We start from the raw sequence: 24,369 nt of genomic DNA, 5'->3' as shown, positions 1-24,369 counted from the left end.
GTTATTTTATATTTTAATTTCATTGGAATTATTAACTGGAAGACAGTGTCGTCTAATAAATTATAATAAAGAAGGTGATGACGGTATTATCCTTATATGAATAAAATTTTAAAATTGTATTAAATACAATTCGTTAGTCTTTTATTTTCTGGAGGCTACTAAATCTAGTCATTGTAGAGGTTCAATCTCAGAATTTGAGTTAGCCGGCTATAAACTTGCATAAACATCTATTATGATACCCTAAAACTTGGCTCCAACCGTGTATATAAAACCAGTAAGAATCGTGAAACTTGCAAAAAACCTGCAAAACATCAATTTTTTTTACCTTTGAACACGCGGAAAACCTATGATATTCACGACTGAAACATTTTTAATGGTGTAATAATATAGATTTGTACAAATTTACAGCTGACTATTATCAATTCCAATATTCTTATCTAATTTTGGCTAAAATGACTGGGCTATACTCGTGGAACTTTCTGATCCTAAAAGAATATACCGTTTCTTTTTTGGCTGGTTTTGTATATTCATTAAAGAAGTAGATTAGAATTAAAGTACTTGCTAGTTTAGATAAGATTTTTCACGAAGAACCCTTTTAATGCTCCAAGAAATCCAAATAATTATTTCTTTGTTTATTTTCTTTTGTTTAGAACTACCTCCTACTCATTGTCTCTCAGAATGGTAAATTTGGCTTTTCTGCAAATTTTTGTGTAAAAGCAAAATAATTCATTTCAGGTTATCTGTGGAATAATTCTAATAATGCAAATTTAATTTAATAGGACAAGAAATTCTTGTAATTAATTCGTATATGAACATCATTGGCCGATAAATAACCTTATAAAAACAAGGTTTACAGAATTTCAATCATCTGGCCAGGAATTTCACAAGAGAGAAAATTATCTGTTTATTTAAGAGAAAACTCAGAAACATCTGCTCCCTAAATAATTTTTATCTCTACTTGAGCCTGAAAAAATTATGGTACGATATAGCAGAACGTACAGATAAAAAAATATACCATTTGGACAATTCACAAGCCTGTGTGTATCAAAGTGTATCAAGCGTTTCTTCTGTTGAGAACTAATTTACTAAAAGTTGATGAGCCAAATAATACATTCCAATTTCTTGCACTAATTATTTATGAAATTTTTACTGCATTTTACAAGGTTTTTGGAAAAGTAAAAGTACTGACGATAAAGGACGAAAAAAAATCTAAACAGTACGATCATGGATTTACCTGTTTTTTACAGCCAGTCAAGTGGGTCTCACCGTCTTCTAGCTTCTTCTCTGATTTCTTTTTATTTCTTTTGTGAACTAATTGGGCCCCTCCTTGCATTCTGACCGGCTGAACGAAGCATTGTGAATTTGGATGCCTCTTCTTCCATAGTAAAGGCCATAATTTAAGGCCGTTTTCTAGTCGGAAATTCTGAAGGTCGCTGTCACGTAGCAAATGGCGTAAAGGGGCAAATAGGAATATAAAGAGCTAGAGCAAAAAAAGAAAATGATTTAAATGCACGAAAGAGAGAGCTCTGCATTAAAGAGGAATTTTCTTGCTTTCGGTCATGTTTTCTAAGACCGGTAAACCAGTAAAAGCCAGTAATACCGATTCGTAATAGAAAGTACGATAAATGGAGGGTGAAAGACATTATACGAAAAACACAGTCGAGTATATTGGATCCATTTTGTACGAAAATAAATTGAGCACCTTTTTTTGGAAATTTAGCAGCTTCTTAAAATACCCAAGATAGTTAAAATTGAAGCCAATTGTTTGGATTGGTTAAGTAGAAACTTACCCGACCATATATATATATATATATATATATATATATATATATATATATATATATATATATATATATATATACTAGCTGTTGGGGTGGCGCTTCGTGCCACCCCAACACCTAGTTGGTGGGGGCGCTTCGCCCCCCCCCCAAGCCCCCCCGCGCGCGTAAGTCGTTACGCGCCATAATAGTTACGCGCCATTGTAGTTGTGTCCCTATGTCCCACCTGTGAATATAGATAGATATATATATATATATATATATATATATATATATATATATATATATTTATATATATATATATATATATATATATATATATATATATATATATATATATATATATATATATATATATATATATATATATATATATATATATATGGTTTTAACTACGTAAAACTTGCGAATATACAACATTCTTTGCTGTCCCATTGTCTTTGCATATAAATAGATTGTCAGGTTTACCGACTCTTGAACATGCAACATATAATGGTCCATGGGAAAACAATCTGTATTCAGATCTATACCTCATGATTCTAATGATTGCCCTTGAGCTTTGTTGATGGTGATTGCTAATCGACCATTCCCTGTCCCGGTGTCCCGGTCGTCATTTACATCCCCCTGTTTCCCCCGGTGTCCCCGTTGTAGTTGTGTCCCTGTGTCCCGGTCGTCATTTATATTCCCTGTGTCCCGGTCGTCATTTGTATCCCGGTGTCCCGGTCTGTATATACATTCGTTTTTTAGTTTTGTTTTTCTCCTTTATTTTTTTCCTTTTTTTTCTTTTTTAGCTTATTTAGATTTTTAGATTTTTTAGTTTTTTTATTAGTTTTTAGTTTTTTTTCTTTTTAGTTTTTTTGTAGTTTTTACCTTCTTTTTAGTTTTGTTAATTTTTTTTTTTTACTTATGTCCTGGTCGTCATTTATACTCCCTGTGTCCCGGTGCTTTGTTGATTGCTAATCGAACATTCCTTTTGTCCTGGTCGCTTTCTCTTTGAGTGAGTTTTTTTTGTAGTTTTTGCCTTTTTTTTAGTTTTTTAGCTTTTTTATTTTTTTTATTAGTTTTTAGTTTTTTTTTTGTAGTTTTTGCCTTTTTTTAGTTTTTTCAGTTTTGACGTCACCTGATCCAGTTTTTTCAGGTGACGTCACCTGATCCACGATCCACAGATCCACAGACAACTTATTTTTATATATATAGATAGTTTTTTTTTTACTTATGCCCTGGTCGTCATTTATACTCCCTGTGTCCCGGTGCTTTGTTGATTGCTAATCGAACATTCCTTTTGTCCTGGTCGCTTTCTCTTTGAGTTTCGTCATTTATTTTTTTCTTTTTTAGTTCTTTTAGTTTTTACCTTTTTTAGTTTTTTTTAGTTTTTTAGATGAAAATTTTTTTTAGTTTTTTCCTTTTTTTCTTTTTAGTTTTTTATTGGTTTTTACCTTTATTTTAGCTTATTTTTCAGTTTTTTCCTTTTTTTTAGTTTTTTTTATTTTTTATTTTTTTTAGTTTTTTTAGTTTTTTTAGTTTTTTAGCTTTTTTACTTTTTTTATTAGTTTTTAGTTTTTTTTGTAGTTTTTGCCTTTTTTTAGTTTTTTCAGTTTTTTTTTAGTTTTTTATTGGTTTTTACCTTTATTTTAGCTTATTTTTCAGTTTTTTCCTTTTTTTTAGTTTTTTTTAGTTTTTAGTTTTTTTAGTTTTTTACCTTTTTTTAGTTTTTTTAGTTTTTTTAGTTTTTTAGCTTTTTTATTTTTTTTATTAGTTTTTAGTTTTTTTTGTAGTTTTTGCCTTTTTTTTAGTTTTTTTAGTTTTTTAGCTTTTTTATTAGTTTTTAGTTTTTTTTGTAGTTTTTGCCTTTTTTTAGTTTTTTTAGTTTTTTAGCTTTTTTATTTTTTTTATTAGTTTTTAGTTTTTTTTGTAGTTTTTGCCTTTTTTTAGTTTTTTCAGTTTTGACGTCACCTGATCCAGTTTTTTCAGGTGACGTCACCTGATCCACACATCCACAGACAGACAGACAACTTATTTTTATCTATAGATATATATATATATATATATATATATATATATATATATATATATATATATATATATATATATATATATATATATACAGCTATCTATCTATATATATAAAAATAAGTTGTCTGTCTGTGGATGGATGGATGTGTCAGGTGACGTCACCTGAAAAAACTGGATCAGGTGACGTCAAAACTGAAAAAACTAAAAAAAGGCAAAAACTACAAAAAAAACTAAAAACTAATAAAAAAAATAAAAAAGCTAAAAAACTAAAAAAACTAAAAAAAGGCAAAAACTACAAAAAAAACTAAAAACTAATAAAAAAGCTAAAAAACTAAAAAAACTAAAAAAAAGCAAAAACTACAAAAAAAACTAAAAACTAATAAAAAAAATAAAAAAGCTAAAAAACTAAAAAACTAAAAAAACTAAAAAAAGGTAAAAAACTAATAAAACTAAAAACTAAAAAAAACTAAAAAAAAAGGAAAAAACTGAAAAATAAGCCAAAATAAAGGTAAAAACCAATAAAAAACTAAAAAAAAACTGAAAAAACTAAAAAAAGGCAAAAACTACAAAAAAAACTAAAAACTAATAAAAAAAGTAAAAAAGCTAAAAAACTAAAAAAACTAAAAAAACTAAAAAAAGGTAAAAAACTAAAAACAATAAAAAATAAAAAAAAACTAAAAAAAAGGAAAAAACTGAAAAATAAGCTAAAATAAATGACGACACTCAAAGAGAAAGCGACCAGGACAAAAGGAATGTTCGATTAGCAATCAACAAAGCACCGGGACACAGGGAGTATAAATGACGACCAGGACATAAGTAAAAAAAAAATTAACAAAACTAAAAAGAAGGTAAAAACTACAAAAAAACTAAAAAGAAAAAAAAAAACTAAAAACTAATAAAAAACTAAAAAATCTAAAAATCTAAATAAACTAAAAAAGAAAAAAAAAGGAAAAAAATAAAGGAGAAAAACAAAACTAAAAAACGAATGTATATACAGACCGGTACACCGGGATACAAATGACGACCGGGACACAGGGAATATAAATGACGACCGGGACACAGGGACACAACTACAACGGGGACACCGGGGGAAACAGGGGGATATAAATGACAACCGGGACAAAAAAACTAAAAAGAAAAAAAAACTAAAAACTAATAAAAAAACTAAAAAATCTAAAAATCTAAATAAGCTAAAAAAGAAAAAAAAGGAAAAAAATAAAGGAGAAAAACAAAACTAAAAAACGAATGTATATACAGACCGGGACACCGGGATACAAATGACGACCGGGACACAGGGAATATAAATGACGACCGGGACACAGGGACACAACTACAACGGGGACACCGGGGGAAACAGGGGGATGTAAATGACGACCGGGACACCGGGACAGGGAATGGTCGATTAGCAATCACCATCAACAAAGCTCAAGGGCAATCATTAGAATCATGAGGTATAGATCTGAATACAGATTGTTTTCCCATGGACCATTATATGTTGCATGTTCAAGAGTCAGTAAACCTGACAATCTATTTATATGCAAAGACAATGGGACAGCAAAGAATGTTGTATATTCGCAAGTTTTACGTAGTTAAAACCATATATATATATATATATATATATATATATATATATATATATATATATATATATATATATATATATATATATATATATATTATATATATATATATATCTATCTATATTCACAGGTGGGACATAGGGACACAACTACAATGGCGCGTAACTATTATGGCGCGTAACGACTTACGCGCGCGGGGGGGCTTGGGGGGGCGCGAAGCGCCCCCACCAACTAGGTGTTGGGGTGGCGCGAAGCGCCACCCCAACAGCTAGTATATATATAAAAATAAGTTGTCTGTCTGTGGATGGATGGATGGATCAGGTGACGTCACCTGAAAAAACTGGATTAGGTGACGTCAAAACTGAAAAAACTAAAAAAAGGCAAAAACTACAAAAAAAACTAAAAACTAATAAAAAAAATAAAAAAGCTAAAAAACTAAAAAAAACTATAAAGGTATAAACCAATTGTTTGGATTGGTTAAGTAGAAACTTACCCGACCATATATATATATATATATATATATATATATATATATATATATATATATATATATATATATATATATATATGTATATATATATATATATATATATATATATATATATATATATATATATATATATATATATATATATATATATATATATATGAAAAGAGAAATCACCAATGCTACAGATCAAACACAAAAAAAAAAAAAAAAAAAAAAAAAAAAAAAAAAATGAAAGGAGGAGACAGAAGGAGAAAAGGAAGACTGTTTTCCGAAATTAGTGATTAATATAGACTAGCACTTGAATGAGGCCTTAACCCTACTCATCCATACAATCACATAGGTCAAACAGCATAGCCACACACAATCAACCATAAAGAATAATCCATGGACAGGCAGTCATGTCGTCAATAAGTATAAGTCGTCATTTACCAAACAATAGAAAAAATAATATAGACAAATAATTCAGAGGCAAATACATATTTATATTTATATATATATATATATATATATATATATATATATATATATATATATATATATATATATATATATATTTGAAAAACACTACAAAACAGTAGTTTAGCTTTATTGAGAATTTGAAAAAAAAAAAACTTTTTTTAACAGAAGTAAGGAGCGACAATTAAACTTACAGCGAACAGAAATTATTCTGTATATGAAAGGGGTTGCCCCTTTCTCAACGCCTCGCTCTTCCCGATAAAGTTTGACTCTTTGTCACAACTCTACTTTTTAAAACAATTAAAAAACTTTAGAGTAAAGAGCTAGGTATTGAGGAGGAGACAATTCCTTTTATATAGCTATCTCAAATTTTTGATCCGGTGACTTTGGGGAAAAAATGTGCGTGGAAGGGGACCTAGGTGCCCTCCAATTCTTTTGATCACTTAAAAAGGGCACTTGAACTTTCAATTTCCGTAGAATGAGCCCTCTTGCGACGTTCTAGGACCATTGGGTCGATACGTTCACCCTTGGGAAAAAAAACAAAAAAAAACAAACAAATAAACACGCAACTTTGATATGTCTTCTGGCAAAGAATACAAAATTCCACAGTTTTGTAGATAGGGTTCTCTGATACGTTGAATCTGATGGTGTGATTTTCGTTAAGATTCTATAGCTTTTAGGGGGTGTTTCCCCCCATTTTCTAAAATAAGGTAAATTTTCTCATCCTCGTCACTTTTGATGGGTAAGACTAAACTTGATATGTATTTACAATCAGCATTAAAATGCGATTCTTTTGATGTAACTATTGGTATCAAAATTCTGTTTTTTGAGTTTTGGTTACTATTGAGCTGGGTCGCTCCTTGTTACAGTTCGTTACCACGAACTGTTTGAAAACTTAGACATGCAATTTTGCTGTTTTCGGTAGTACCGGGTGCCAACTACAGTAATAAAAGCGTGAGTGAAAAATTACCAAAATATAAATAAATAACGTACGGAACCACGCCTTAAGACAGTGTAACTTTCCTTTGAATGTAGCCTATAGTTGTCTTTGAGAATCAGCAAATCTACATCAACAAATCAACAAATATTTGAACTTTACGGCCGAACAGTATTGTCAAATATAATTAATTAGTTCTGTTCATTTATATTCATGGTTTAGCGCAGCAACAGTGGCACAAATTTGATATTAATTTTATAACTTCGTTATTTCAAAATAGAAAATAACAACAATAAAGATCGCCATTTTCAGGTATGAATAAGCCTAAGCTGTATCCAAGGGGATGTCTTTGGTACTTCAAAAACTCAGCTCATGGATAAGCTAAGGCTTAGTTTGTTTGTGCACCGTAAAATATTAAGTTTCATTTCTGTTTACTCTCAATTCTATGAAAAAGTAACATGTTTTAGTCCACTTTATAGAATATCTGTGGGTAATTGATGGCAATAAATATTTTTATACTGTACTTCAGTACAGGCAATGAATTTCTTTATCCCTCCTGATCTATACCCGTTAATTTATTGACAAAACTAAGTATTTAACTCGTTTTACTTACTAATTTAGTTGCAGAAAATAAGCTGAATGTATAATCTTGAAAAAAACTAATCATCAAGAAAATAGACGAAATAAATACCAAGTCAGTTATCAAAGGAATAATTTTACTCTTAGCTATTCGACCAAGCAATATACATTTTTCTCAAGGCAAAGTATGTTTGATTACAATCGTCCTATTATTTCCAAGATTTTGTTTCCCATTGTTGATTGTGTAGCTTTAGATGCTAGATGAGAAATCAACTGATCACTCTGAATTTTTTTTTTCTCTTCTTCTTTCAAAGCGCACATTGCGTATTACGTTTGTCGTGATAGTTTTGTTTTATAAATGTAAATAGTGCTCCTGGTAACATGTCTGAAGCCTTTTTTTTACTTAAATCTAAGATCGCAACTTATTCACCCTTGCTCTTCATGGTTGTTTTTTTTATTATAAAATTAATCTGATTTTTTTTTTTTATTCAATTGTAAAAAAGTTTCTTTAGAACATATTTGACAATTTGTTTCTCTTACCTCTAAGGTTGCAACTGGAAATACAAGGGTTTCCCTCTTCATTTCACCATATTTATCCGTTTCAGCACACTCTTCTCCGGCATCCAATAATGCCCAATGAAGTGTATATAATAGCTTTGAAGCCGCTGTTCCCACGTTTTGAAGACTTATTTCTTTTCTAAGAAGAAACTGGCATTAGTTAATCTGTATTTTATTTATCTATTGGCGGCATCAGGCAAACACTTTCTAAATCATCTTTTCCTAATTTAAAATTAGTTTTCTGTTACTTAACCAATTGAAGTGGCTTTTAGTAAGAATTTATGAATGCAGTTTTTCACCTTATAATTTTACAATTTAGACATTTTGAGGGAGGAATTCTAGAAATCTCTAATTCAGTTTTTTTCCGAATAATAGTAAAGTAGCTGTTTAAGCGGTGTTCAGACGGTGGAGTTTGTCTTGGTTAGAGTTTAAAACACAAAATTCTAGAATACTGAACGTAGCTTCTAGCCAGGGTACGACAATGGAGGACCTGTTTGAAGATTTATAGTCCAAGACCATTTTCTAGATTACTATAAATTTATCAGATTTTGATCATTTTCCCGCTGATCCTTAATCCTTACCTGATATTGTTATATCTAGTCACTATTTGATAACTAGTAACTATTTACTTAAAAACTTTTTTCGCAGTCCAGATAGAACTGTTCGTCCAATATTATATTAGAAGCCAAGTTTCTTTCATCGAATAAATCCTTTAATAATTGACCATGACGCACCCAATAAAATAGGGTCATAACACCTTAAAACCTAGTCTGTGAATTGCAGCTCAGACAAAATTAAAAAATTAGCTAGGAGCTACCCAAATTTCGTTGGCAAATTCTAGTGGATTTTTAAGTCCTTGGATTCAAATGCAGTATCGGCTAGTGAGGAACGCTCCAGTATATATGAGAAAGTAAGAGTGGCTGTTCCACCACTGTGTGTGCACATTAGCAAGGAGAAGGTAAACGGCTGATTCTAGTAGTAGTGTATAGATGGGGCCAGACTCTACGCCGGAGGCTCTAATGATTATAGCCTAAGCCTCATTGCATATACCATAAAGGTCGTTAGCATTACTTAATATTCACCATTCCCATGACGATTATTTTCTTATTTGGGTTGAATGAAACTGGTATTATGACACACACTTGGGAAAAGCGAACCGGACACATTTTATAATACGAACTGAATTTTTTATGAATCAAAAAGCGAAAAAACTGCTACCCATTTTTTCTAATGACATGCGATTGGGTAAAGTAAACCAGTGAACTTATCTCACTAATGAATCAATTTGCTATGGCATGTTTTTAGAGAGAACTTATGGTCATCCATGTCCCACTTCCAAAGGGCCTCCAATAACCCCCTCAACTTTTTGCCACCTTTTTTTAACTTGGAATTTTTAACTTTAAAAAATTATTTATCTTTTATCTTGGAAATTTTTTTAACTCTTTTGTTTTTGGGACTTGGAAATTTTTTCATCTTTTTATTACAGAACTTAAAATGACATTATATATATTTATAACAGAATAAGTTCACTTATGATATTTGCGAGATATAAAATGAAGATGATGGAGATATGTTATTCGTGATTTTTCTTGTTAGAAAATAATATTACAGTGACATTCTTTAAATTACTTTTTTACATATATTAAAAAAACCTTTTCATGTCTTAAAACGACGTTGTAACAAGTTCGTTTTAGAATTGGAAATGGTATGCTGGTAATGAGGTTGACATAGAGAATTTGAAATGATTTCTACGTAATTTGAAAGGCTAATAGCAAATGGTTCCTTCAAATGAATATTTTCCGAAGGGGGTCATAGGACAATACCTTGCTAAATTTGTAAAATTTTAGAATTTAAACAAGGGTTTGTGTTGCAACTGGGTTGTTTTAGGAAAATGTATTATGGTACAGGCTAGAAAAAAGCTTGAATAAAAGAATACACCCTGAAATGCGGTTAATTAAAAGCACTTTTCCATACAACAAACTCAGGTAGTAGGTAAGTTCCGAGTGTCTCAATTGCTGACCGAATATTGAAAAAAAAAAAAAAATACTAAAATCACTTTTGAGTACACAAAAACTCAGACAGTTGATAAATTACGAGTGCTTTAATTGCTGGCTGAGTATCAAGAATTTAATGAAAGCACTTTTGAGTACTGCAAACTCAGGTAGCTCATAGATTCTGTGCGTCTTAGTTGCAGGCTGAGTACCAGAAATTTGATAAGCGCACTTTTGACAAAAACAAAATCAGCTAGTTGATAAATTTGTGAAACAGTATTTTTATTAAAAAAGCAGTTTTGACTACAGCAAACTCAGCTAGTTTGTTAATTCCGTGCCTTTTAGTTGCTGACTGAGTAACAACAATTGAATAAAAGCATTTTTGAATACAACAAACTCATCTAATTGATAAATTCTGTGTTTTTTACTTTCAGGCTGAGTATCAAAAATTAAATAAAATCACTTTTGAGAACACCAATCTCAGCTAGTTGGTATATTCCGAGACTTTTAGTTACCCACTGGGTATAGAAAAATTAATAAAAACACTATTAAGCACAAAAATCAGCTATTTGGTATATTCCAAGTGTTTTAGTTGCTGATTGAGTAACAAAAATTTGATGAAAGGAATTTTGTGTACAACAAACCGAGCTATTTGATAAATTCCGTTTGTTTTACTTGCAGGCTGGGCATTGAAGATTTAGTGAAAGTATTTTTGAGTAGAACAATCTCAGCTAGTTGGTCAATTCCAAGACTTTTGGTTACCAGCTTGATATCATAAAATTTGATATTACTTTGATTTTACTCGCTGAATACCAAAAAATAAGAAAAAGACTTTTGAGCACAACAATCTCACATAGTTGGTAAATTCCGAATGTTTTATTTATCGACTGGTTATAAAAAGTGAACAAAAACACTTTTGAGTGCAACAAACACAGCTAGTGGCATATTTCAAGTGTTTTAGTTGCTGATTGAGTAACAAAAATATCATGAAAACACTTTTGAGTACAACAAACTCAGCTAGTTAATAAATTCCGTGTGTTTTAATTGGTGGTTGAGTACCAAAAATATAATAAAAGTACTTTTGAGCATAAAAATCTCAACTAATTGATAAAATCCGTGTTTCGGTTACCAACTAGGTATGAACAATTTTATAAAAGCAGTTTTGAGTGCAACTAGCTCCGTTAGTTGGTATATTCCAAGTGTTCTAGCTGCTGATTGAGTAACACAAATTTAATGAAAGTTCTTTTGAGTAGAACATTCTTAGCTAGTTGTTCGATTCCGAGACTTTTAGTTACCGACTTGATATAAAAAATTTGATAAAGGCCCTTTTGAGTAAAACAAAATCAGCTAGTTGGTATGTTCTGCGTGTTTTAGTTTCTAATCGAGTAAAAACAATTAACGAAAGCAGTTTGGAGTACAACAAAGTCAGCTAGTTGGTATAGTCCGAATGGTTTAGTTGCTGACAGGGTAACAAAAATTTAATAAAAGCATTTTTGAGTAAAACAAACCCAGCTAGTTAATCAATTCCATGTATTTTACTCGCTGGCTGAGCATCAAAACTTAATAAAAGGAGTTTTGAGTACAACAATCTCACATAGCTGGTAAATTCCAAATGTTTTATTTATCGACTGGGCATAAAAATTGAATAAAAGCACTTTTGAGCAAAACAAACACAGCTGGATGGCATATTTCAAGTGTCTTAGTTGCTGATTGAGTAACATAAATTTCATGAAAGTACTTTTGAGTACAACAAACTCAACTAATTAATAAACTCTATGTGTTTTACTTGCTGAGTGAGTGCCAAAAATATAATAAAAGCATTTTTGAGCATAAAAATCTCAAATAGTTGAAAAATTCTGTGCTTGGGTAACCAGCTGGGTATGAAAAATTTAATAAAAGCACTTTTGAGTACAACTAACTCCGTTAGCTGGTATATTCCCAGTGTTCTAGCTGCTGATTGAGTAACAAAAATTTAAAAAAAGCACTTTTGAGTAAAACAAACTCAGCTAGTTGATAAATTCCGTGTGATTTAATTGCTGGCTGAGTACTATGAAATTTAATGAAAAAACTTTCGAGTACAACAAACTCAGCAAGTGGCTATATAACGAGTGTTTTAATTTCTGGCTCAGAACCAAAAATTTTTTGCTTATTGCCGGAACAAAAAAAACTGCTTACTGAAGAACAAAAGTTTAATAAAAGTTTTTTTGAGTACAACAATCTCAGCTAGTTGATAAATTTCGAGTGTTTTAGATGTGAAATTACTAACAAACATTTAACGAAAGCACTTTTGAGTACCAAAAATGTCGCTTCTTGATAAATTCTATATGTTTTAGTGCTTGATGAGTACCAAAAATTTATTAAAAGCACTTAAAGTACAGCAAAAGAAACTTGATAAATTCTGAGTGCTTTAGTTGCTGACTGAGTAACAAAAATTTAATGAAAGCATTTTTGTTTCTCAATAATTTCTCAACTCAACTAATTGATAAATTTCGTTGGTTTTAGTTGCTGACCAACAAACAAAAATTTAATAAATGCACTTTTGAGCAAAAAAAAACTCACCTAGTTGGTGCGTTCCAAGTGTTTTAGTTACCAAATGGGTATAAAAAATTTAATAAACGCACTTTTGATTACAACAAATTCAGCTAGTTGGTAAATTCCGAGTGTTTTAATTAGTGATAGAGTAACGAAATTCAAAAAAAGCATTTTTGTGTACGGCAAACTCAGTTAGTTGATAACTTCAGTGTTTTGTTTACTAGCTGAGTACCGAAAAGTTTTTTGAAAAAAATTTTGAGTACGACAAACTCAACTAGTTCTAGAGTGTTTTAACTGCTCACTGGTTATCAAATTTTTAATAAATTTCTAATAATTCCGTGCTTTTTATTTGTAGCCCCAGTGCCAAGAATTTAATATAATCACTTTTGAATATAACACAGGAAGTTGATAAATCCTGTATGTCTTATTTGCAAGAAGAGTACCATCATTTTCATAAACACACTTTTGAGTACAACAAACCCATCTAGTTGGTAAATTCCGAGTGTTATACTTACCAACAGGATATCAAATAATTAATAAAAACACTTTTAAGTACAACAAACTCAGCTAAATGATTAGCTCCGAGTGTTTTAGTTGCTGGTTGAGTGCCAAAAAATTTGATGAAAACACTTTTGAGCAAATCAAATTCAGCTAGTTGATAAATTCCCGATGTTTTTAGGTGCTGACTGAGAACCGAAAATTTAACAAAAGTGGTTTTGAATACATGAAACTCAGCTATTTGATAAGTTTCAAATGCTTTATATACCAACTGGATATTAAAAATTTAATGAAAGGAATTTCGATTACAATAAACTCATCTAGCTGGTATATTCTGAGCGTTTTTGTTGGTTAATGAGTAAAAGAAATTTAATGAGAGCACTTTTGAGCATAAACAATTCAGTTAACTGATAAATCCCGTATGTTTTACATGCTGGTTGAGTACCAAAAAGTTAACAAATGCACTTTTGAATTCAACAAACTCAAGTAGTCGGTAACTTTCGAGTGTTTTAGCTACTGACTTGGTATCAAAATACTTTAATAAAAGCACTTTCGAGTACAACATACTCAGCTACTTGGTAAATTTCGAGTGTTTTAGTTCCTGACTGAGTAATAAAAAATTATTGAAAGCTTTTTGAGTAGAAAAGACTCATAAATTCCGAGCGTTTTCTGTTGCTGGCTGAGTACCCAAAAATTTAATGAAAACACTTTTGAATACAGCAAAATCAACCAGTTGGTAAATTTTGAATATTTTATTCACTGAATGAATATCAAAAATTTAACAAAAGCACTTTTAAGCATAAGAAACCCAGCTAGATGATAATTTAATAGGTTTTAGTTGCAAGTTGAGTACCAAAAATTTAATAAAGCACTTTCTGTGCAATGGTGTCAGCTAGTTGACAGATTCCGGAAAGTGGTATATGTATGCTGGTCATTATTTTTCTTTTCTAATAAAGGTGAAAGATTATTTGTGTGTGTTAATTCATTTCTAATCTGCAGTGTGAGAGTCAATTTAAAAAAGCTTGTGAAGGCTTGCTACTATGCATTATTTGCAAGGCCAGAGGGACATGAGCGTGAATTAAAGCCCAGCTGTTGTCACTATTCTACTATAGTTACAGATGACAGCAAAGCTGGTTAGGTTTGGTTACATTTAGTTAACTATTTTTATGTTAGGTTTTCTTATAGGTCAATTTAGCGTGGCCAACCACACCCAACCTTACTTAATCAACTTCAAGCAGGCTTTCGACTCGATAATGCGAGATGGATTATGGCATATTCTGCAAAATAATGAAGTCCCTGAATACATAGTAGTCAATGACCAGAGACACATAATCAAATTTTGTTAGCTGGGTCAACACACTTGAGGGACTAGCAGAAGGTTTCTTAACTTTAGTGGATGTTATCAAAGGTTGCTGCTTGTCATGCAGTCATAACACACTGCTATCACTTGCTAAAATTATAGACGGTGCAAAGATTGGAAGACAGCCAATCAGTAAATTGGCATATGCAGATGCCATCAAGAAACTCAACAGCTTTGAGAGTATACTAAAAACAAACAGTGAATTAGTGTCTGCAACTGTGGTGTTTGGGATGGTAGTTAATTAAGCCAAAACAAAAGTTATATCGGTGTCTAGAGACCTTGCCTCAAGGACTGTACAGCTTACAATAAAACAGAAGCTAGTAGACAGCGTTAACTCCTTCGTCTACTTAGGGATCCTCTACGTTTCTGAAAGTGACTGCTCAACAACGATTAAAGGAAAACTAGGCCTTGATATTTCCAGGTTCAAGAAGCTCTTGCCAATTTGGAAAGGCTAGGCTGTGTCAAATTCTCTAAAGGCTCGACTCTTCATCTCCCTAATAATATCTATCGCGTTATGCTCAAGTAAAACTTAGTCAATATACGCTGACGATAATCGAAGAATTCCTACATTTGAAACTAAATGCCTGAGAAGCATTGTGGGAATTACTTACGTTGACAGAGTCTAAAGTGAACGCTTCTGGAAACTGCTCCCGTACTCCAAGCCGTCACGTTAATCAAGAGCCAACGACTCCACTGGCCTGGCCAGATTCAGCAAATTCAAGCCAGCTAGCAATCAAAAATCACATTTGAAGGACGGGTTTGGGACAAACGCACCCGAACACAATCTTATAAGATACGAACCCCAACTTTGTCTCTGATAAACTTTGTCTCGGACTACAATAGTCTCCCCCAGTTGCTACGTCTAGCAGCAACCACATTGAAATGCCAATGCCAAATGCATCGTCTAGTTAGAAGACAAAAAGTTTCAACACAGCCACAAAGACCAGACAGAACCTTAGTCAGTCAACTCGTAACAGTGACGAAATTCTTGTGAGAAATCTTACATGTGACTTATTCACTAACAACTGATAATAATAAAATACGTGGATATGATATATCTGTCCGAAAAACTCTTTCTAAAATCTAGGCCAAGAAACTTTCAATTTCCTACTTTCTGGGCACATTGTATTCAGTTTGATCATTTTGTATGTTTTTAGGCTTGGCTCTCTCTTCAAATTCTACTTTAGTTTATAACGTTAAGAGCGGATGGAAGATAAGAAATGGCTTAAAATAATTTTTGACACACTTTTTTTTGCGGTTTAAAGGTTAATGGTATGCGATTTTAAGGCTCCAACATGTATTTGGAAAATTAGACTCATAGTCAAGTACCTCAAGTACTTAAGAAGTCAGGGCACGTGTGAACTCACCCAAAATTGATCACAGAATGCACTAAAACTTAGAGGCATTTTTCTTACGTTTTGTATGTTGTACTTTTTGTCTGACTGTGAGAAAATGAACCAAAACATAACAGAGTTTTGGCATCCAAGGGAGATGATAATTTAGTCTGACCATGAGAAAATGCACCAAAACATAGCATATGTTTGGAATCTAAGGTAGATAATAATTTAGGATTAGGTTTTTTTTAGGATTTGACCAAATCAACAGACTTCCTGTGTGACTACTTATCTACGAGGAGCCCAGGTCTCGGCAATAATAAGAGGTAGAAGAGCCAGCTCATAATACAGACAAAAAGTAAGTTCTCCTACTCAGAGGAAAAGGCTATTACAGAAATGTTGATCTTACAGTTAAGCAGAATGAGTTCCATTTTAGAAAAAAAAAAATCGAAATACACTATTTTGTTTTAGATATTAAATATTGGCTAAAGTAAATTTGATAAAAAGCCGGACACTTACTTTTCGTTTAATAATTGAGCAGTACATAGTATAATGTGTGGAATGGCAGCTTGGATGAGTTTCCACCTGGGAATTCCCTGAATGGCTTCTGTTAAGCTTGGCGACAATCCGAACTGAATATTCTGTACCAAAACTTTTTCAATTGACTTGCAAAAGAAAAAGAAAAAATTCTTACAGGCTTTTAACATAACATGATAAACTTTTATTGATAGTTAGGACTTCATATTTCTACAAAAATATCGGAATATTGCTGTCAATAGAATTCGCGGTATAAATGTAATAGCTTTCTTCTAAAATAAAACTACTAATAATATATGTATAAAGCTTTGGGCAAAAATTTCCTAGACCAGGACAAATGAGAAAAATTTATAAAAGAAAACAACAAAGAAGAAGAAAACAAACGAATAAACATTGATCTAGACAATGTCTTTTTAGGGTTTTTCTTGTTTTCAACTTTGGCTATTTTTCATTTTTTTTCTGTTTAAGAAAAGAACAAGAAGTAAACTTAAAATTGTAAAAATATGTTTTTTCCTTGTTGCACCCTATCTTACAAAGTCAAACTCTTGAATGAAATGTAAGAAAAACGGAATTGACATTTCTTAAAAAATAGTCAGAGGATATTCATGAATATAAAATGAAACATTTTTTTGCAACAAAATAAACACAGAGTATACCATAAAAAGTTAAACAGAAACTAGCTACCTTAAATCACAATTAAAATCAAAATATAATACTAGAATACAATAATCAGGGACATACATAAACATTCATTTTGCTGATTCTAATGGAGAAGACACTGCTCTAAGAAGAAGGTTATTTCACGGTTATTTTACAGCAACAATATTAAATGAATAAAACAAGCGACAATTTGGTTGAAAATGCAAATAAATTATTTTTTTTTGCTGATTATGACTTAGAATTTAAACCATTCGCTTATTTAAGAAGAAATATGTTTCTGAAACGTTTGCGTTGATCCTCTCTTCTCAAACTATGAAAATCATAGATCTACTGTTTTGTTTGAAGATGAAGAAATTAAAAAAAAAAAATATTACTACTGTTCAGTCAATTCCATGTTTACTAGGGTCCAACTTTATTGAATAGAAGCTTAACGAAGGAAATTCTTTAGCCTAAATAGCCCTTGATATTACTCAAATGGTGCATTTCTAGGTTTTATTAATTTCTCAAGAGATTTTTAGAAGATGAAAGAAATAAACCTTTCATTTCTTTAGATAACCTTTGATCAACTTGATACATTTAAATTATAACGTTAGGCTTAAAAACGATTGTAAAAGTTAAATACAATCAATTTTTATAGACCTATCTTTAGCTTAACAATGTTTTTTTTATAATTGTTGCATTTTAATTTTTTCGTTTCGGTCTTTTAGACAAAAAAAATTCAAAATATTGTTGCATGGTCGGATCAATCTAATTCTATTTTTGAATTTAAAAGACAAAAATTGCAACAAAAGAAATAATATAAGTAGATAAATATTCCTGAAAAGCTCGATAGTACTATAATTTTGCATAAAAAGAAATGCGGCTTTGGCAGAATTGTTGTTAGGAATTAAAAAAACAGAATAAAATACGCAAAACAAAAAGCAAACCCAGTTGAGACAATCAACTTGTGAAAAATGTTGACTTTAGTGAAAAATGTTTACGTTTCGTAGACCAGTGTTCACACTAGCTCTTTCAAAAATAAAAAAAAATATATATATATTTGAAAAGATCATACCTTGCAGGCCTCCTTTAATTCCTAGAAGTAAATAAATATGAGTGATTGATAGATAAATAGTAAACAGAAGAGAAAATATGCAATTTCAATGCTTGTTAGTTTGTTTTACCCTCAAATATCAGTTTAACGATCATCTGGAAAACTTTGTAGAACATCCGAAGGCTTAAGAAAATATAAGTATGTTCCAAAATTTATTGCACTGAGTGTATAAGGTTCCACAGCTGAAATACTTTTTCTCCGCCGTTTTAGTTTGCATTTACTGGTTTAATAGCCTTTTGCAGTGGTCAGGTATGGTTCTGAAGCCTGGGCACTCCCAAAAACGGAGGAAGATTTGCAAGATGTTTTCCACAGAAATTACCTATAGATTGCTTCGCGTTTCCGATTATATCAAACGTTGTTACATTATTAACAAAAAGTACATCGGTTTTGTTTATACGAAAGTTAATTCTGCGATCTCAAAATTCTGTGAAAACATCTCCACCAAGAACACCCTACTGATGTATCTAAATCCAATCAGTTTCAGTTTATTAGTCAAGGAGAAAGTTAAATGGATATACCCTATTTAAGTTGATTTCTTTGGATTAAGTTCTATGTAATGTATTTTTGGTTCGAGTGTGTTTGTGACTGACCCATGTGATTGTTTCAATGTTGTGGTATGGTAATTGTATAATGCCTTACATATGGGCATAATTTGGCCTACAGGTTAAGTAAAGTCTTTTTGTAAAGCCTTTTTTTTAGTTCTGACGGTTGATGTATTTCTTTGTTTGATGGATGTAAGCCGTTAATAGGCTAGGGAAAAACATCTAAAATTTAATGACTAGTTATGTTGAATTTTGGTTAATGTTCAAATTCAGAAAATTGTTGTTTGTTTTATGTTTTTATATATTAGTGTGTTATATGTTTAATAATGAGTTTATAACATAATGTCATGACGGCAAGGACGTATAGATTATCGTTGCATAAGGTCCTAACGCCGAAATTGTACAGACCGTCGCTACGTAAGGTCATAACGCCTTGGACGTACAAACTGTCAATTACATTAGGATATAACGCCTAGTGAGTAAAGACCGTCATTACATAAGGTCATAACATTGAGGCCATACAGACTGTCTTTGCATAAGGAAATCACGCCAAGGGCGCACAGACCTTCATTACATAAGGTCATAACACCTTGGGTGTACACACCGTTCATTGTGTAAAGTCATAACGCCTAAAGCGTAGAGACTGTCATTATTTAAGGTTATAATGCCCGGGGCGTACTGAACACCATAAAATAAGGCTATAGCATTTACGGCGTTCGCCTTTTAGATTGGGTTCTCGCAAGATGTAAGTTATTCTGGAGATTTACAACTGATTTTTAGTTCCAGCGACTAATTTAAATATTTTATAGTTGCCTGTTTGTTCGATATAAGGAATATTTAGGTTATTTAGGTCGATTTTCTTCTAACCAGAAATAATTTGAGTCCTTTATTGACGTCATGAAGTGACCACAGGTTCGATACACCCACTTTGGGAAAAACACGAATTCTTTCTTAAAATTGTGATCTATTTCGATCATTTTTGTGCTACGAACTATCAATTTGTCAGTTTTAAGAAGAAAAAACTATACAGTTAATTTCAAGACCAGGGACCGTTATGGCTACCCGACAAGCTTTTCTATATAAATTTGCATTGTCACTTATCCTGTAACTGCAGACAATGTGAGCATCTTCTTGATGTCAAAGCGTTACTATAAGTTTGATACAAACAATATGGGAAAAATGTAAATTCTTCCTTAAAACAAAGGAATTCCCTTAAAATTCTTCCTTAAAGTTCTGACCTTTTTAGATCTTTTAGTAGCCAGAAACGTCAATATGCTAGTTAAGAAAAACAAATATGTAGCCAATCTCGAAGCCGGACCCCGGCACTTAACATGTAGAAGCTTGTATATATTGATTCTCATTGTGGATAGCAACCTCCAAATTAGTCAGCTTTGTTTGCTACGCTTTCCTCGGGCAAATGGAGGGCTCCCCAGGGAACACATAGTAAAATAAGGTTCAATGACTTGTCATAAATATTTGCGTTGTTTATGGCATCTTTGAAGGTTTTTACTGGATTTTGGGCGAAATTTTGTTAGCGTCAAAGATTGTGACGGCGTTGTTCTTCTAATGTAAATTTTCTTCCTTCTTCATTTTCGTCTTTTACACGCCCTATATCTTGTTTGGCATGTATGCTAACTGCACTTTTGGATCTTCCTACATGCATTGCATAACTGGTTGAATTGAAAACTGGAAACTTACTTGTGGTTATTGTTTCTTATCTCTCTTATTATGCTATAAGGGGTTTTAACTTAATAGAAAATAAAATTTATTTTAAAATTTTTAGGTATTTCTCTAGTTTTGATTAAAAAATTATGATTTTGATGAGACACCATTAATGTTTTTGCTTTTTACATAACAGCTTTAGAGATTCGGAAATGAGAACTAAGATTAAAGTCAAACCTATCTTGATCGTTTGTTAAGGCCAGAATATCCCAGAATACAAAATTTCCCGAAAAAATATGTTGCCGCTTTCATGAAAAAATCGATTCTATTGTTCACTTATAAAGATAGTATATAACGGGAGCCCGGTGGCAAAGCCACTGGGACCCAGCACTCAGCATGTAGAAGGCTTCTATAGAGGCATTCTTATTGCCGCTTGTCTTCTAACCCTCATACAATCTTAGGCTTTTCATGATGTCTTGTGGGTTACCAAAGGTTCGATACAGCCACCCTGTGAAAAAATATGAATTCTTTACAAGTCTTGACCTATGTAAATTGTTTTTGTGTCATCGCTATTCCTTGTTTTCCAACAGTAGATTTCATTATCAATTTTGTTCATCTTTACCTCAGAAAGTTTTCTCCACGCCTTTTTCTTTTGAAGTTTAGATTCATACATCGTCTCATTTAATTTTTTGATACATTATGGATAGCAAATTCGTCTTTCCTAGTTTTCTACCACAGATCACTGTTGAAAATTTCGTTTACAATTGAATGTGATTCTCAGTATCGTTTGTTCCATGCCTTTTTTCTTTAGTTGTTGCGGTTCCCACTTTCAATAGTTTTTTAATCACATTTATCTGTGCTTCATTTTTATCAATCAGCCTCCTAAACTTATTAAATGACCTCATATTAGAATTACCAACTTTAGAAAATTACGTTGTTTTGTTACTGGACCTTTAACTTTTGTCTTGGCTTGTGTTTTGTCATTATGAAAAAGATAACGTCGAAAACAGAGGCTGATGCAGTATCAGATTCTTCGCTAATGTCCAAATAAACTCTAATTTCCTTAACTGTATCTGTTTTATCGCTTGGATCTTTTTATAAAATGTTGAACGTCGACTTTTGTCCCGGCTTGTCTTTTACCATTATGAATTACGTATCGTCAAAACTTATGTTTTTTAATGAAGGCATGATAATCATTGATTGTCATATCCGTGTCAAAATCCCAAACCAAATCATAATAACTATCATTTTCAATTTTGGCACATTTTAATTCTTGCTGTCACCTATCTTCAAATCCCATTTTTCCTTAATTCTTCATTTTGGATTTTAATTACTTCAGACAATTTTTCAATGCCCTTTGCTTTAGCTGCCCTTAATGGTCTAGTTTTACATGATGGTCCAGGTTGTAGATTTGTTAAATGTTCAGGTGTTGAGACAAAAACTTCTTTTTCTTCCAATGAATTATCGTTTTTAATACTTGTAAATTTTCATTTTTTGGTCTTGCCTCATCTGATGGTCTAGCTTGTTGATTTTTATCCATTGTGAATTTAATACCACAGCCCTTTGCCTTAGCTGCACTAATTAGTCTAATTTTGCATCGTGGTCCAGGTTTTAGATTTATTAGTTGTTCAGGCGATCGAACAATCTTTTCTTCCAATGAAATATCATTTATAAAGCTTGTAAATTTTAGTTTTTTGGGTCTACCTCTAGATAAGTGTTTCACACTGATATACTTTTTCATACTGAATCTTTTCAAAAGATAGTCGATTATTGAAGCAAGTATGATATCTAACACATATTTTCTACTAGGCTTCAAGCTTCTTTTTTTTTACATGTTTTTGAATTGTTGTAGTTCCTTGTTAAAATATATGCAACATTTTTGCAATTATCAAGTTTCAGGTCTTTAATCAATTGTGTTGCGAGAGCAACACTTTGGTTTTCTCCCGTTTTTTTTTCTATGCCGCCGATGTCGGCTTATTCCTGGAAACTGGTAAGGGTCTAACCTGTGCGGTTTTTACGGAAAGTGTGGACCTCAGGCTGGATTGATGAATATGGCATTACATTTTGGAAAGCTCCGCAGAACTCTTGCCTGGGGCCAAAAAGGATGGTTTTTGCTTGTCCACGAGCCAGAGCCTATGGTGTGCGAAGTGAAGTGGAGGTATGTAGCCTGTGTCAGAGAGGAGTATATGAAGTTGTGGAGCCAAGCTTTCGTTTCATCAAACCATGTTTCTGCTTTCGAGTGGAAAGCTCCGATCTAGCAGGCAAGCAGACAGGCACCACTTTCAAATTGAAGATGGACTAAAATCTATAAGTTTTAAATATATCAGGCCCCACAGCCAATATTTCTTCTTTGAGTGATAAATAGAAAAATTTACAGAAGCAAAAAAGCGGCATTTTCCAACGGGCCCGAAAGTGCTGCCGTGATTTCGGCTGGGTTTATCATTTGTTTTTTCGGACTTGGGATTGAGATAGAGAAATGTTATCTGATGTACCTCTTTAACTCTAAAAAATCTGTTATTGCTAAAGAAATTGGAGCTTATCCTTTGCTCCTTTCTAAGTGGTGACGTTAGAAAGTTGGCCTATGGCAAAAAAAAAAAAAAAAAAAATCAACTTTTGAACTAAGACAGATAGATTTTTTTTCGACGGCAATCGATAGCTCTTGATGAGCTGATCAAAGTATATGTCATCCATTTTTTGGTACAAAAATTCCTTCATGAGATATACCAGTTTGAAAGTTTCAAGGGGTTGACAACTTCAGTAGCAGGGAACACACTGAAACCAAAAATAGGCCAATACCAATTATGAGACATGTAGGGGACTTGTCAGGAAAGGTCGGCTGTTAGCTCATAATACTCTTCGGCAATGAGGAGTTTGCAAATTTTGCTATTTGGTGTACCTATTATTTGTTTCCAGGGTATTTGATGGTAAGGCCGAGTTGGTTCCAGTGGTAAGAAATGTAGGGGACTTGTAAGTAATAATCGTCTGTTAGGCTACAATCATCTTTAGTGAAGAGGGTCTTGTAGGTTTTGCTAGTTGGTGTAGCCTACCCATACTCACTGTAACCTAGAATTAAGTGTTTACGCAACGGGTACAAACGATAACGTAAAACAACGAAGCAGTTTCGTAATAATTAATAGAGTGTCATCTATGTTATTTTGGCCCTGAAAAGTTACGGATAGCTTTATAATACCAACTAGATCATATAAGATACTATTTCAAGTTTTCATCCGTCACGATATCTACGATTGACCAGGATAACGTTCAACTGATTACAAAGTCAATTTAGTCCCTTCTTTCGATATTATTTTGTTATTGTTGTTTTTTCAACGCTGAGGAATAGCCTTTGATCATGTGAGTGCTGATCGCGTTCTTCTTTGAACATAACGTTTTAAAAGCTTTGATAGGCTGACAACTTCAGCGTATAACCGATAGCAAAGAAACAAAACCAAAGTGTTGCTCTCACAACACTTTATTCGGCGAAGCCGGACAAAGGTTGCCGCAACACTTCACTCTGCTCTGGCAACGTAGGTCTAGTTTAACTTCTTTTCATACTGTTTCTTTTCAAAGATATTGATTATTGAAGCGAGTCCAATTTCAAGCCCAATTTCTGATTAGCTTCAAACTTTTGGTTTTCTATTTTAACCGTTTAATTTAAGTTATATCTTCTTAAAATATATACAAATATTTTTGCCATTACCAGTTTTTTGTTCTTTAAGCAATTTAGCAATTCTCCGTGTATGAAAATCTTCAATTTTTCCACATAAGTTTG

At 32.1% G+C, this 24,369-nt stretch overlaps 1 protein-coding gene across 9 annotated transcripts in view; it reads right to left on the bottom strand.

Annotated features, from left to right (window-relative positions):
- The window catches only part of LOC136035321 (protein unc-80 homolog), a 287,805-nt gene that overhangs the window by 222,314 nt on the left and 41,122 nt on the right, over positions 1-24,369 (bottom strand). For all 9 annotated transcript variants that reach the window (XM_065717033.1, XM_065717036.1, XM_065717037.1 and 6 more), the window contains 4 exons: positions 18,358-18,378; positions 16,626-16,771; positions 8,374-8,530; positions 1,235-1,480 (listed from right to left, as the gene is read on the bottom strand). In XM_065717033.1, coding sequence (XP_065573105.1) covers positions 1,235-1,480; positions 8,374-8,530; positions 16,626-16,771; positions 18,358-18,378 — 570 coding nt within the window. The remainder of the gene's footprint in view (positions 1-1,234; positions 1,481-8,373; positions 8,531-16,625; positions 16,772-18,357; positions 18,379-24,369) is intronic.

This window comes from Artemia franciscana, chromosome 14, assembly GCF_032884065.1.
Source record: "Artemia franciscana chromosome 14, ASM3288406v1, whole genome shotgun sequence".
Taxonomy (NCBI): Eukaryota; Metazoa; Arthropoda; class Branchiopoda; order Anostraca; family Artemiidae; genus Artemia; species Artemia franciscana.
The sequence above is the reverse complement of the archived record's forward strand: the minus strand, read 5'-3'. Positions and strand labels throughout refer to the sequence as shown.